The sequence below is a fragment of the Siphateles boraxobius genome, unplaced genomic scaffold, assembly GCF_051911475.1.
Source record: "Siphateles boraxobius isolate OS27281-9 unplaced genomic scaffold, OSU_SipBor_1 12, whole genome shotgun sequence".
Taxonomy (NCBI): domain Eukaryota; kingdom Metazoa; phylum Chordata; class Actinopteri; order Cypriniformes; family Leuciscidae; genus Siphateles; species Siphateles boraxobius.
Window position 1 is genome coordinate 13,823,649 of NW_027508722.1, and position 16,474 is coordinate 13,840,122.

General features: G+C 39.7%; 1 protein-coding gene across 12 annotated transcripts in view; it reads right to left on the reverse strand.

Annotated features, from left to right (window-relative positions):
• fam131bb (family with sequence similarity 131 member Bb) overlaps positions 1–16,474 on the reverse strand; it is a 77,085-nt gene that overhangs the window by 15,403 nt on the left and 45,208 nt on the right. For all 12 annotated transcript variants that reach the window (XM_077208620.1, XM_077208575.1, XM_077208611.1 and 9 more), the window contains 3 exons: positions 15,625–15,849; positions 13,824–13,964; positions 1,246–1,553 (listed from right to left, as the gene is read on the reverse strand). In XM_077208620.1, coding sequence (XP_077064735.1) covers positions 1,246–1,553; positions 13,824–13,964; positions 15,625–15,835 — 660 coding nt within the window. In that variant the 5' untranslated portion in view covers positions 15,836–15,849. The remainder of the gene's footprint in view (positions 1–1,245; positions 1,554–13,823; positions 13,965–15,624; positions 15,850–16,474) is intronic.

The following is a 16,474-nucleotide window of genomic DNA, read 5'->3' on the forward strand; positions in this document are numbered from 1 at the left end:
TGCTCCAGTGAGACCTCAATTACTGTGACGATCAATGGCTTCTGGTTAATGGCTGGATGATGGAACATGATTAAGTTTTTACTGCTCTTACTGCTGATACTAAAGCCGTTGTTGAACTGACCACCGGGACTTGTACTATTTCAACACAAACATGATGCTGTAGCCAGCAGAGCAAGAGCTGTTGTTGCAGAACACGCAAATTAGCTAATTGGAATGGTAATTTTGTACCTCACCTGTTGATACTAATATAAGATCTGTTGCAGCACAGCCTTATGGGAGACTTATGTTATTGTGCCAATAACTATTTTTGCAGAGGCATATGGAGGATACATTTCATGACTCCTCTGTTACTAATACACGAGATGATGGTGCAGAGACTTATTTAATTCCTGCTTTCATGCCACAAGCATAAGCAGTGCGTAAATGATTCAGGCTCATATTTTACTTTCACACTGACAGTGTTTCGACTACAAAGCTACGGTTCTGTAAAAAAAAATGTAAAAAAATTTCACATTGAGATTTTCATTGGCATAAATTATAAAAGGGTCATTTTATTAAAAAAAAATATTCTGTAACATGAACTAAGTAAGAAAAAGACTTCTATAAGCATTTATTAATCTTAGTTTTATTTACTAATATATTATTAAAATCAATAGTTGTATCTTTTAATATTTAATTAACATGAGCTAACAAGTTGTATTTTTATCAATTAACGTTAACAATGATGAATAAATACTGTAACAAATGTTAGTTAATGCATTAACTAATGTTAACTAAAGGGACCTTATTGTAAAGTGTAAAAAAATGTATCATATTTCTGGATTTTTTTCTAAGAAAATATATTAAAAGATTGTCAAACAACTTAATGTTTTCTTTTCAAGAATTTCAATTCTTTTTTTTCTTTATTATGATATTAGGAAAGTTTTATCACTCTAACATTTTTAACTTTATGCCTCGTAAAAATGATCAAAATTAATTTTTATTCAGAAATGAAAAACATTCTAATTACAGAAGTGTATTGATTCAGTGAATTTGCATTGTTTTAACATATTTTTTAATAAATTAATAATTCCGGACACAAAGGGTGTCATGATTTTGACCTACCAACACATCTGTCCTGTTAATGTGGATGATGAAATGAATATGCACATCACTGCTTACGTGTGCAGTGTGAAACAGGCCTCATGGGATTTGTAGTTTTATGACCCAGCGAAGGCTTACTGGAGTTGTAGTTATCTCACTCACCTGTGTCTGCTGTTGATACTGCAGGAGCTGCTGCTGCTGGTGGTATTGTTGCATCTGCTGCAGGTGCTGGAACTGATGTAACTGGTTCTGATACTGCTGTTGTTGGGACAGCAAGTGAGCTGCTGTACTTGGGTCATATCCACCCTCAGTCCCGACTGCCATGACATATGAACCAGCGGCAGGAGAGGCCACACCTGACTGTTCATTACTAATTGGCTCCCAAGCATCAGAGGAAGAAAGGCAGTAAAGACCCTGGGAGACGTAGCTGTGGGGCCAAACTTCTGCAGAGGAATGGTGCACTATCTGGTCTGTAAGAGCATATAAAAAATTAAAAAAGAGAGAGATAGAAAAACATTTTTTACAAATGAAAACTGGGTGGGTGACATTCTGTATATTTTTCTCTCAGATTTGAATCTTTGATCATTTGTCACACAGCCTGTGTTGATCTGAGTTGGCGTCTGGTGATTATAACGCGAGTACTTATAAATAAATAAACAAATAAATGGGCATGAAATATTGATCTGAGTTGGAATTCTTTTATTATGTTAGAAGAAAGAGAACCAAGAGTGACATGAGAGAAATGAGACTACAGCACAGCTACAGTATGAAGGAAATGAGTTCCCTGGGTTTAGTGGTCAGAATGTCACGACTGACCAATTAGAATCAAGTATTCCAGAGAGCCACCGTCAATATTATTGATGAGTGTCTTACAAATAGATTAGTTATTATGAACCTCTTCAAATGAAAATAATATATTCTTCAGAAATAAAAGTACACCAAAAAAGTAAAATAATTTTTCTGTTTTAAGTTTCATGATTTGGCTGCTTTAAGATTCACTTTAATATCATAGTCAAAACTCTTACAGTCCAAACTTTTATGATGCTTTGATTGGACACAATGAGCAGATGTTAATATATTCGAGCCCACAGCCATACAAAGCTTTGAAATTTCCATTATTTTTTCTTTGAGTCAAATTGTGAGACATTTCAGCCTCATCTGAATGCAACAACAGTAATGTTCTAACAGATATGTTCTAAATTACTGTATATCTGATTATAAAGAAAAGTTGAATAATAATAACTGCACATTCTATTTCTGTCGTTGAAATCTCTGGCTTTAGCATATTCCTCATGGCCATCATTGTGAAATTAAAATTAATGTTCACTGACTTCACCCCAATGGCTGTGGAGAAATGAGGTTCTTTATTTATTGAGGAAATGGGTTTTGTAATGTAGCATAGCAACACTCACTCGTACACAGACTGCCCACTGAGTTTATTCTTCTCTTACCCTTTTTCTCTCTATAGACCTTATATGGCAACATCCTAACTGGATGGAACCTCTTAAACGACTGATTTGTGCTCAAAAGCAACCAACTTCACTCACAAATGATTTCAATAGAGGTGACTTAAGAGGAATGATGCAATACTATAAACTATAACTAACTAACTAACTACATAAATAAAAATAGCACACACATTTTGGGTAAAATAGTGATTTTTATATATATTTCTTACATTTAAAATGATATAAAATATAATATAATATGTTTGTAATGTGTATGTTGTGTTTTGGTTTTGTTTTCACTCTGTTCCCTGTTCTGCTTCAGTCATGTTCCCTTATTAGTTTTCCTGGTTGTTAATTCCTGGTTGTTAATTAATCCCGCACCAGTTTCTGTTCTAGTTAATTATCTCTCTGTGTACATAAGTGTACTTCTGTGTACTTCATCAGTTCTTCATCCGGTTCATTTACGTTTATGTTTAAATGTGGTGAGACTTGTTTATATCTCATGTGGATTTCCTGAGTGATCGTTGAGTTTATTAAAGACTATTTCTTGATTTGGATACGTCCAGTGACTGCGGTGAATAGTGCTGCTGGCAACAAGGGAAAGACCTTGTGACAGCCTGGAGAGACAGCTGACAGGAGGAAGGAGACCCCAATGGGGCTGGTAAGGGTTAGCTACCCTTGTCGGCAGTATCCAGCTCTGTGTTTACAGGATGCTGGAGACACCCGCCCAAGGCTTCTGAAAAATTAAAGAGGAAAATACCCCTAGAGTCTGCGAGAGCAGGGGCGGAAGATGACTCAATGGTGGACAACATGGTTAACGACTTTGGAATGGAAACGGATATGAGTATAGAGAGTACTTCACAAAAGACTAGTTCAGGTTCTGCAGTTAGCAAAGCCATTGAACTCCAAGCTTGTGTCTGTGGCTGGAGCAAGGCGACAACGGTCAGGGGTTTGAAGATTCATCAAGGGAAAATGAAATGCTTGAGGGAGAAGGGACAAGGGCCTCGCATTGATCAGTACTTCTTACGAAGTCAGTCAAGTCAGTCGAATGAAATCCAGCGACAGGAAGCAAACCACAGTTCGCAGGATATCAGCACCCCTGTCATAGAGGAGAGGAGGGTTTGCACAGTTAGTGATGAACACATTGATTCTTGTGAACCCGGTCAGACTAACCAGCATAAGAGAGAAAAGAACCTCAACGGGCATAAGCCTGGAGTTAGATGGCCAAGAGCTTGTGAGAAAACTGCATGGGACACGGTAAACACAGATCTATGCTTTGCATTAGAAAGATTAACTGGTACAGTTGAAAAGAAGCTGGATAAATTTGGGGACATCATTTATGCATATGGAAGTGAGAGGTTTGGTGTGGAAAAAAGGAAGGAAAAAGTACAAACTACTCCTGGATTGTCTAGATGGCAGCAGAAAATTGAAGGGTTAGTTAGAGAAAGGAGACAGCTGAGGAAGCAATGGAAAAGAGCGGAACAAAGTCAGAAGGAGGGACTCAATCTCTTACAAAGGGCCATAAAAGATAAGCTTGCAACATTACGCAGAGCTGAGCGCCTACGGAAACGCTACAAAAAGAAGGAGCGTGCGAGGGCTAATTTCTATAAAGATCCATTCAAATTCGCAAAGAAGTTATTCACCAGTGAGAAGAATGGCACTTTAAAAGCATCTAGGGTTGAGCTAGAGAGATATTTGGAGGAAACACATACAGATGCAAAAAGGCATAAGCCTATGTCTATTCCGTCAGACATCCCACCTGTCAATCCACCAGAATACCAAATGGAGGTCTGTGCACCTAAGTGGAAAGAGATAGAGCAGGTTGTGAGAAAGGCAAGGGCTTCATCATCTCCAGGGCCTAATGGAGTTCCGTACAGAGTGTACAAGAGTGCTTCAGGAGTTCTACGAATTCTGTGGAAATTGATAAAAGTGGCTTGGGAAAAGCAGGTTGTACCTAGAGCATGGCGCAGAGCAGGGGGAGTCTTTATACCCAAAGAAAAAGATGCTACAAGCATCAGTCAGTTTCGCCCTATTTCACTATTAAACGTCGAAGGAAAGATTTTCTTCAGCATTATTGCTCAGAGATTGTCAACCTACCTATTAAAGAATGGCTTCATTGACACTTCAGTTCAAAAAGCGGGCATTCCAGGATTCTCAGGATGCTTAGAACACATCAGTGTTATCTGGCAACGAATTCAATCAGCTAAAAAGGAGAGGAAGGAGCTCCACGTGACATTCCTGGATTTGGCTAATGCATATGGTTCAGTGCCACATGAGCTTCTTTGGGCATCATTTGATTTTTTCAGGGTACCGATGTCGATAACAAATTTAGTGAAAGCCTATTTTGGAGATTTGCAATTTAGTTTCTCAACTCCAGAATTCAGCACTACATGGCAATGCTTAGAGGTTGGAATAATGGCAGGATGCACCATTTCTCCACTGGCTTTTACCATGGCAATGGAAGTAATCATTAGGGCATCAAAATGGGTAGTAGGAGGAGAGCGCTTGGCTTCTGGGATGCGACTACCACCAATCAGAGCATACATGGATGACATGACAACCATGACTACAACGGTAGCCTGCACTAATCGGTTATTGGGGAAGTTAACAGATAATATTGAATGGGCACGAATGCAATTTAAGCCCTCTAAATCAAGGAGCATCTCCATAATTAAAGGCAAGGTAGTAGATAAAACATTCTTCATTAATGGTGAGGCAATACCAACAGTTTCTCAGAAGCCAGTGAAGAGTCTAGGGCAGGGGTCGGCAACACAAAATGTAGAAAGAGCCATATTGGCCCCCCAAAAAAAAAAAAATCTGTCTGGAGCCGCAAAAAATGAAAAGCCTTATATAAGCCTTATAATGAAGGCAACACATGCTGTAAGTGTTATATTAGCCCCCTAGTGTCAAAATGATAAGTAGGCTACACATACATAATGAGCATTCATGATTAAATGTTTATCTTCCCTGCAGCGCATCCTGGAGAGAATGACGCACCACGTGACTACTCTGCTGTACGATGGTGCTTTAAGTTTAACTTCCATTATAGTTTTAATGTATTATGTTTCGTTGCATTGATGAAATTAAAGAAATACAATAAAGAAATCAGATTTTTGATGTCATTTTTACTTTAGGATTCGAAAAAACAACAAAATGTGCAACGTGCATGGCCTCCTGTAATTTCAGACCTCCCCATGGAAATAAAATGCAGTCCTCTTCAATCCTCAATAATACAATACGATACTCTTCTCTTTCCCCCCTTATCTGGGCAACAGACAGAGTGCAATAAAACAGCAGCCTTTTGAAACGAACTCGAAAAGTATTTGAAACATGCATAAAACATTCGTTAAAACTAAAAACATAAAAGCATCCCAGTAATGCCCGCAGACATCCCAAGTTTCCCGGAAGTTCCAGGAGTCTCCCGCATATTGATAGTGGCTCCCTGATGCCCGCAAATTAGTTCAAATCTCCCGGAATCTACAGCTCGGCGAGCTCCAAACCTTGTAGCGCACGTACGGCAGAGAGGGAGAGACCTTACGTGTGTGTGCAAATGTGCATGTGTGCCTCATGAAGCGCATGTAATTCTTCGTTGACAGAAATGTTGAAATTAAATATTTATTATACACATTTTTACAAAAAAAACACTTCGAAAAACTTTAACAATGTTTGTCATGTTTTTTCTCCAACAGAAATTATATTAAAACAAAAAATATTTTTCCATTTTCATATTTTTGAAAAAGCTCCAGGGAGCCACTAGGGCGGCGCTTAAGAGCCGCATGCGGCTCTAGAGCCGCGGGTTGCCGACCTCTGGTCTAGGGAGATGGTACGATGGGGATCTAAAGGACACAGTTCGAGTGGGAGAAGTTAGACGACAAGCAATGGAAGGGTTGAAGAGCATAAACAGCTGTGCTCTACCAGGCAAACTGAAACTCTGGTGCTTTCAGTTTGGTCTACTGCCAAGGTTGCTGTGGCCACTGACTGTGTATGAGGTTTCTTTGACAACAGTGGATAAGCTGGAAGCGTTAATAAGTTCATACATCAGGAAATGGTTGGGAGTTCCACGCTGCCTCAGCAGAGTGGGACTTTATAGTAAAGGAGTATTGCAGCTGCCAGTCTCTGCTTTAACCGAGGAGTTTAAGTGTGCCAAGGTCAGACTGGAAATGACTTTAGCAGAGTCACGTGACAAATGTGTAAGGGAGACAGCCCCTGTGGTAAAAACTGGTAGAAAGTGGTCAGCAAAGAAATCTGTAGTAGAGGCAAAGGCTGACCTTCAAATTGGGGATATCGTGGGACAGGTACAGCATGGAAGAGGGGGTTTTGGGCTCAGTTTAGCTCCTCCTAAATGGCACAAGGCAGGCCCAGCCCAAGGGAGGAAGCTGGTAGTCAACGAGGTGCGAAAGCAGGAGGAGAGGATGAGATGTATAAAGGCCATTTCCCAGGCCAAGCAGGGAGAGTGGATGAGATGGGAGAGTGTGGAACAACGCAAAATGGGCTGGCAAGACCTTTGGTCAATGGAAGAGAGTAGGATCAGTTTCCTTATTAGGTCAACATATGATGTTCTCCCATCACCGCAGAACCTAAACCTCTGGGTAGGAGAGGATCCATCTTGTCCTTTGTGTTCATCACCTGCCACATTAAGGCACATTTTGACAGGATGTAAGGTGGCTCTTAGCCAGGGTCGGTTTACTTGGCGCCATGACCAAGTATTGCGATGTTTGGCTTTAGCATTGGAAGGCAAGCGTAGTATGACCAATAAATTGCCGCCTGTTCTAGCAAAACATTACACGCAGAAGACAATATTCCTCCGCCCAGGCGAGCAACCACCAAGAAAAGGTGCTAACACCAATTCTCGCCCAGGACAACTGGAAGCTGCTAGGGACTGGAAGATGCTGGTTGATCTTGATCAACGGCTTATTTTTCCACCTGAGATTGCCACCACTAACCTACGGCCAGATATTGTTTTGTGGTCTGGATCAGCACGCATTGTTCAACTGATAGAGTTAACAGTGCCATGGGAGGATGCGGTAGATGAGGCATATGAGAGGAAGAAACTGCGGTATGCTCATCTGGCCACTGAAGCAGAACAGCGAGGATGGAGAGTCCAGGTTTATCCAGTGGAAGTGGGTTGTCGTGGTTTTGTGGCACACTCTACAACCCGGTTCCTCAGAGACGTCGGATTCAGTGGCCAAGAGTTGCGTCGTACAGTAAAGAACTTATCTGAAGCAGCAGAAAGGAGCAGCAACTGGCTATGGTTGAGACGGAAAGATTCTAGCTGGCTGTGTACAGGCCGCCATGCTACGGTTTCGTAGAATTCTTGAAAACTTGAAAGGTCTGTTGGTTTATTTGTATAGGTTGTATAGTATTTACAGTCATTACGTTCCTGTGTATATTGCGTGAATGACGGGTGGTTGGGCAGATATTGTGTTTTGCGGTAGGTGGTATGCCATACGGAACCGTTGCCACTGAAACTGCATATTAACGCACCAGTGGGGCTCGACAGCCTTAGTCAAACGGGTTGGCGCGTATGGTTGGGTTGCGGAGAGATTGTGAGATTGTGGTTAGGTCTCAGCAGCAACTGTTGGTTTATTTGTATAGGTTGTATAGTATTTACAGTCATTACGTTCCTGTATATATTGCATGAATGACGGGTGGTTGGGCAGATATTGTGTTTTGCGGTAGGTGGTATGCCATACGGAACCGTTGCCACTGAAACTGCATATTAACGCACCAGTGGGGCTCGACAGCCTTAGTCAAACGGGTTGGCGCGTATGGTTGGGTTGCGGTGAGATTGTGGTTAGGTCTCAGCAGCAACTGTTGGTTTATTTGTATAGGTTGTATAGTATTTACAGTCATTACGTTCCTGTGTATATTGCGTGAATGACGGGTGGTTGGGCAAATATTGTGTTTTGTGGTAGGTGGTATGCCATACGGAACCGTTGCCACTGAAACTGCATATTAACGCACCAGTGGGGCTCGACAGCCTTAGTCAAACGGGTTGGCGCGTATGGTTGGGTTGCGGAGAGATTGTGAGATTGTGGTTAGGTCTCAGCAGCAAGAGGGAAGTAGAGGTCAGTAAGCTGGGCTGAGTTGAGTGGGGGACGGAGGGGGTGACTCTGGGACGCCAGAGTCACTGTCGAGCCCTCTTGAGGTGTCGTGGGCTAGTCGACGAAACACTGAGGACGGAAGGTGCCCATTTGAAGACCCTAGAGATGTTCCCTACTCCGCTCAATCCAGAGGGTTGTTATGGGGGACCGCACTGTGGTTGCAGCCGTTGTGTGTGCTGACGCGCAATACACTGTATTAACACCAGACAGAAGATTCACGTCACTAGATGGAAAGAAGCGTAAATGGATGGAGAAGCATAGGTTACTGTAAAGCTACGTCTTAGTTGGTGATTATCTTGGCGAAAGCCGAGTACAAATCAGCATGAAGTTTTAACATCTACTCTCGTGTAATGGAAATCTTGAATCTCCTGTGCCGTGCGTGTTGTAAAGCCACACCCTTTCATGAATATAATATAATACAATAATAGTTTGAAAGTTTTAGGTCAGTAGAAGTTTTTTTTAATATTTTACTTTTTTTTGCAAAGTGGGTTAAATTGACCAAAAGTAACAGTAAACGCATTTATAATGATACATAATGTAATAGTGTTTGTTCATTGAAAAATTGTATCACAGTTTCCACAAAAATAAAGCAGCACAACTTTTTTCAACATTGATAATAATAAGAAATGTTTCGTGAGAAATAGAATGATTTCTGAAGGATCATGTGACACTGAAAACTGGAGTAATGATGCTGAAAATTCAGTCTTGCATCAAATGAATATATTAAAATAGAAAGCAATTATTTTGAATTGTAATAATTTTTCACACGTTTACCATTTAATAATATTTAATAATAGTAGTTTGAATAAATTCAAATAAGCAAGCCTTGGTTAGAATAAGAGATTTCTTTAAAAAATAAAATAATAATAATTAATTACCGACCCCAAATCTTTGAATAATATATATAATACATAATATTTTATAGCCTCAGGAAAATGTTCCCCTTTATCTGGTGCTAAAATTCATCACATTCTCATATTTTTTATTTTTAGCAGATCGGGTGGGAAAAATGCTGGTAAAACAATCTCTCTTTTGGATTACTTAATATTCGATCACTCTCCAAACAAAAGGCCTCTGGTGTACGACCTGCTGTCTGACCGTAAGTTTGATTTCCTGTCTAAATGAGAAACCCGCTGATTTCCTGCATTTGAACAACTCTGTTCCTCCGGGGCATGCTTTTGTCTGTAAACCCTGTGCCACTGAAAAGGGAGAAAGGGAGGGAGGGAGAAAGGGAGGGAGGGAAGCAATACTCCATAAAGACAAAGGAAAAGTATCCCAGTTAAAGGGGTCGTAAAACACGATTTCACTTTTCTAACTTTAGTTAGTGAGTAATGTTGCTGTTTGAGCATAAACAACTTCTGCAAAGTTACAGCGCTCAAAGTTCAAAGCAAAGGGAGATATTTGCTTTTAAAAAATTCAATTTCTAAGGACTACAGCAAACAGCCGGTTTTGGACTACACGACATTCCTCCGGGTTTGCTGACGTCAGCAAATCCCATTATTTACATAAACCCCTCCTCCGGGAATACTTAATAAGCAGGGCGAGGCTATTTTATATTGCTGTTTTGGAGATGAGTTGTCGCAATGCCGTCGAAACGCTGCTGTTATTTTCATCCTGATTGCAGGTCCACTTTGTTCAGCCTTCCTAGGGACGAGCGAGTTAGGGATCAATGGTTAACATTTATTTTTAACTCGGCCCCTCATAATTATGACCCAAAACTCGCTCTCTGTACTGCACGTGTTACGGAGGAAAGCTTTCACAATCTTCGCGAGTTCAATGCATGATTCACACATCGGCTTGTCCTGAAAGACGGAGCAGTTCCAACTTTAAAAACAGAAGCTTTTGTTTACGGGCCACAACTTGTAAGTATGATTTATTTTTCGTCGATGTGTTTTCCTGTAATAGGCCTAGTTTGTATTGTTAATTGTACGTTGTAGCAAGGAAGTAAACAAATGACAACGCTGTTTGGCTCTGCTGGTTTGTTAAATGCTCATTCATACTTAACGTTATCTGACAAACACCTATCGTTACAAACTTTTTTTAAATCTCAACAGCGAACTTGGAATAGTGTAAATTATTCAAAGATTAGAGCTTTTATGTATTGTTTATCGCTTGTTTATCTACAGGCATGCTAAAAATGGTTCTGTGTTTGATTTGGCAGCCGATGTTTAGTGTTCGTTTTGGGTTAATAGTTCTGTCGACAGATATTTGTCTACAATCGTTCTAAAAATACAAAAGTAACGGTGACATACAGTCAGAAACGATCAATAGATCCGCAGTCTTTACTCAAAAAAAATCCCTTTAAGGACTGTAGTATAATTTGAACGATTATATGAAATTCTTGGGGCGTCATGGGGCGCGACGTTTCCGGGATACGTGCACTAGGCGGTTAGCGAATCACAACACACTGGGCCAGCTAACCAATCTGAACCCATTGCGTAGTTTTGAGGGACTGGCTTCATAGAACCAGGAAACCATCAGACCGGTTTTACAAGGAGGGGAAGAGCAGTGTAGAATAAAGGTAAAATATATGAAAAATAATGCAATTTTTTAAAAACGAGGCATGAACACATGTTACAGTGCACCCCAAAACACAATCAAGGCAAGCCTTCGAAAAAATCCGTTTTACCGCCCCTTTAAAGTGTAAATTGCAGGTTAAATTTTTCACGAAGATAACGCTATGTGCTTATCAAAAATAAAGATGAGAACCGCCCACCATTGTTTTGTATGTTTTTTTATACCAAAATGCTGAATATAATGTGAAAAGTTGGTACTTTTTACACTCCCTTTCCCTTCCACTAGGCTGGGCGTGACGTCATAAAAGGGACTCCAAGCTTAGAGTTACCGTTAGTCTAACGGCAAGTAGGCTAGCGGTTATATTGGAGGAGACCTGACTCAGAAAGCAAAAATGGTGTTGATGAATGAAATAACCCAATTGTAAACATACTCGTGTGTGCTAGCTATGAGATTAACGTGATTCTGCCTGAAATAAGTGCAAACTATTCGCAAAACAAACGGGTTCAGGCAGCATGCGTCAAAACCAGGATGCTGCGCGAGGCACGTCAGGTAATGGATTATTTGATGATAATTTTTACTTTTCACACCGATTTAAAAATAAAAACAGACAGTACAGTATACAGTACTCATAACTTCGAATTTTATTATAATTGTATTTCATATAATAAACAATAATGTCATTTTTACTTGTTATATCAAATGTGATAATTGCTAGTACATTTAAAATATCAAAATATGCTCCCCATACAAATTTTAAATGAAATAACGATGTCATAATATTGTGAGATTTACACCATTATGGAAACAGTAGAGAATGAATCGACATTCTCTGTGATCGATTCGCGCTTGGGTAGCATTTTTCGGCAAGGCAGCACAAATTGTCTGAACACCGGTCGCAGTGCGGGTCGAGCTGCTTCCACTAAACTCCAAATCGCGTTCACCTCACGGCAGCACATACTCTCCACTGCTGAGTCCATTGGGTGGCATAGCCCACACAAACACCGGTCAAACACAGATAGGGACATCGATCTCTTTTTTTCTTTCTGACAATGAGCATCGCTAATTAGTTGCGATTTAGCCCACGCAATATCGCGTTCTGTCTGCAGATGCCAGCAAAAGCGCCATTGTGCCTGTGCAGTGTGTGCATCTCTACAGCTCTGATTAGGACTACTAACACCATGTAAGTAAATAATGTCTTCAGACTACAAGATTTTGAAAAGACTTTGGCTTGTTCCCTAATGTTATCCGGGTTAGCACCAGGTTAACCTAGGCTAGCTCTAGCTACTCACCATGACACCAGGCCAACCCTCCAGTCATTTTCCTAACACCAAGCATTGATAACTCTTTGAGGGCCATGATTTCTGGCAATTTCCTCCCCCCTCTCATGCCTGACTGGTTCAAAATTGACGTCATCACCCAGTTAGGGTAAAAAAACATGCTACCTTTGAAGAAACCCCAATAAATGTTATTTTAACGCATTTTAAGACAGAAATTTTTAAATATTTACATATTGAGCACTTTAATCTACACATTAATTGGTTGTGGTGGTTAACCTGCAATTTACACTGTGCCTACATATTCTTAATTTTAATCCATTGCCCTAAAAATCAATGTGGCAATCCCTACTTTTCTCACCACTATTTACCACCCCTCAAAGGCCAGCGCCACTTTTTTAACTGAACTGAAGTTTTTGACCTTCATATATTCTATGTCTTCCAATATAATTATGCTCAGTGATTTTAACATTCAAATTGCTTATGTCAGTAATACAAGCATAAGTGAATTCCAAATTATTAATGTCGTTTGGAGCGCCTGCAGATCTCTATGATCTTCACTCTCAATTTCTTTTGCCTTACCCTGTAAACCCGTGACCACCAAGGGAGCTAGAACTTTAAGTTACGCTGCCCCTCGTTTATGGAACTCGCTCCATCTTTAAATAAAATCCATTATTATTATTATTATTATTATTATTAGATATGTTTCATATGTTCAAGAGAAAGTCAACTGGATTTACACAAGCCTTTTGTTCAAAACCCCTGGGGCTGCGAAATAGTTACAGTTTTGTTACACCTCTGCCTTAGCATATGACATAATTATCACGTTATCTGTCTGTAACATGTAGATGGCTTTCATTGTTCTGAGCTCTCATGTGAGTCTGTAAGGCTGTACTGAAACTGTTCAGTGGATTAGTTCTTGTTCTCTTGAGAGTCACGGGTCCCTGACCTTTAGTTATTCATTTATTCAAAACCCAATGTGCACTGCATTCCAAATAAGCTGCAATTTAGTAATCCCACCCTCACTCTAGAGGGCTTTCAATATAACGTTTTCTTTGGAAAGAAACCTTTTAGCATAGGCCTAAATAAAAAAACAAAGGAAAAGCCCTAATTTCTCAGTCGTTAAGGAATTAGTCAGGGATTACAAACATTTCCTCTACACATATTCTTTGAGTTGAGAAGCCAAAATGGGCAAAGTTGTTGAAAGAAAGTGTGTGATTGCAGGTGATGACAGCAAGTTGCCTGAATAATTACAGCACTCATCAGGGCTCACAATGTGACACGGAAGTTTTGTTACTAAATTGATTTCATTCCTAGGTTTCCAGACTAAAGCACAGTAGGAAGAAGTACGATTATTCTCTGAGCTTGCAGTGCATGCTGGGAAATGCAGTCAGTACCTCGGCTGGTGATGCTTTCCTGGTTGGCCTCGCTCAGGTGGGCTACGCTCCCCTGATTAGATCCAACGCTTGTGTTCTCCCCATCCATAGAGCTCCAGGCCATCAGCGTCGCCTCCGAGATCGCAAACTGCTGAAGCACACCTGACAGGATTCAAAATTCACGGTTTTAAAGTAAGAATCAGTGAGAGCACAGCAGTTTCATTTTTTAATACATATTGTGTATTGATACTTGTTGTCTTTGTCTCGCAGATGCTAATGATGCTATACAGCTACTGATTGTACAGGGTATTTTAGGCTCATTATAATATTACTGTTTTTTGACTAATATTAATTTGACCCTTAACCCCTAAACCATCCTGTATTTAAGCCATTATTTAGTAATTTATCTCCCGGTTTCACAGACAAGGCTTCCCAGACTACAGTAAAATGCATGTTTGAACTGTTTCAACTGAAAGCAACTTGCACTGACATATTTTAAAATATGTCATTTTTTTTTCTCAAGATGCTCACCACCAACGTTTTTTTCTTAGGCACGTTTATAAAAGCTAGTTAAATGTCCTAACTTAATTTAGGCCTAATCCTGGCTTATTCTAAGCCCTGTCTGTGAAACCAGGCGAATATAGATTAAAATATACACTACACGAGTTTGGGGTCATGTTTTTTATATTATTTTTTTTTAAAGAAAATTTATACTTTTGATTCAGTGATTAAGTGACAGTAACGACTTTTACATTGTTTCATAAAAATTCTATTTAAAAAAAATGCTGTTCTTTTGAACTTCATGAATACGAGATGCGCAGCAAACCTCCCAGACACATTCCCAGCATAATCATAGTCATAAATAAGGTATGATGATGCATTCAGGTAGCAGGTGAACTTAATTTGGGAAGTGCTATTTCTCACACCTGATGCTGTACGAAATAGCAAGACTGCGTATTCAACACAGTAGCCTACAGCATCATAAAGCATAAAGGTTCACAACAGAAAATTTATTAAAGGTGCACTGAGTATTTTTGTATATTGTGTTGATAGCCGATATAGCAGTTGTAAGGAATAGTCACACTGTATTAGTGTTAAGCACTTTTGAGACAAAATGAATTGTAAGTTACACAGAATATATTGAATTTTAGTGTAATTACATTTTGTTTAGGTACATGTTGAAGTTGCATGTGAACATTTTATTTCTATCCTTAAAGCTGCTAAATAAAGGAATGCATTACTCTCTAAATTACTTGCAATATACTGTACAGTATATTGATAAAAACCCCTTAAAATGACAGTCACCTAAAAAAGGAACATTTCATCATCATTTACTCACTCTCACGTCGGTCCAAATATGTATGATTTTCTTGGTTCGGTTAAACATAAATTTTGAAGAAAGTTGGTAACAAAACAGTTTCGACTCCCATTGACTTCTGTAGTATTCTTTGTCCATACAATGGAAGTCAATGGTAACCAAACATGTTTGTTACCAACATTCTTTAAAATGTAGTCTTTAATGTTCAACAAACGAAAGAAAACCATGTGTTTACCACATTTACATTAACACATTAATACTGTAATAATGGCAATAATGATAATAGTTGTTAGGAGTTTATTAAAGGTTAAAAAAAAGAAAAAAGTAAGCCATGATTAGTTTTGATAAGGACAGTGTCGAACAACGATTCACTAGTATAGATGTCAAATCAAGTAGTAGCCTACTACTCAGTATGTAAACATGCAGTAGTATAGCTTACTTCTGAGCTTACTTCTGGATTTTGCGTGGGCCTTTCTCTCAATCATGTGTATATGTGTCTCTGACCTGCAGCGAAGCGAGCCTCCTTCTCTCCGTCACTGAGGTCGCTGTATGCGTCATTCTCCAGCTTGCGCTCTTGTTGCAGGTGCAGACTGGAGGTGCGTCCCCCTACTACGCCCCCCGCGCCCACCGTCTGCATGCCCCAGTTCTGCCACTCGATCATGTGAGCCACGCGCCCCTGGGCCATCGCTGTCGGCTTTGTCACCTTGTCCTTCATGGAGCGAGACACTCCTGAAATGGATGAATAGACAGAGGTTGGATGATAAGACAGTGACAGGAAGACGTTTTTTAGATTAGGGAGAGAGGGAGGGGAATAAACAAGATTAAGTATATTAATCTAATTAAGTCAAATAGCTTTACAGTACAAGATTACATCAGCTCAGAGACTAGTGCTGCGCCTGAAATCGCATATTATATAGTAGGTACTAAATTTGGTTTGAAATTTACTTTGCAATTGTTAAAAAAGTACTTTCTATATAGTATATTTGACTATATAGTATGAATGTATGTAGTATGAATAAAATTCGGACGTACTACATCCGCCATGTTTTAATTGTCATTTGACCTACAGTGTCAGTTCATCGCTTCATCTCCATTCACAGATCCTCTCCCGTTGCCTCATGGGATAAAAAAATGTGCATCGAATGCACACTTCAGAATCTCGATGGAAGTACCTAGGTACTTTTTGCCTACTCTTTTATGAATACCATTCTGACATAATCGGCACCCATACTGTTTTTTGCCTACTGTATAGTATGGAAGTAGGCATATTCGGACTCAGCGTAGGTACGGGGGTTGATGTAACATGGAAATTAGGAATAGATTAGCATTCTCAGAGATTGTGCTACAAATAATC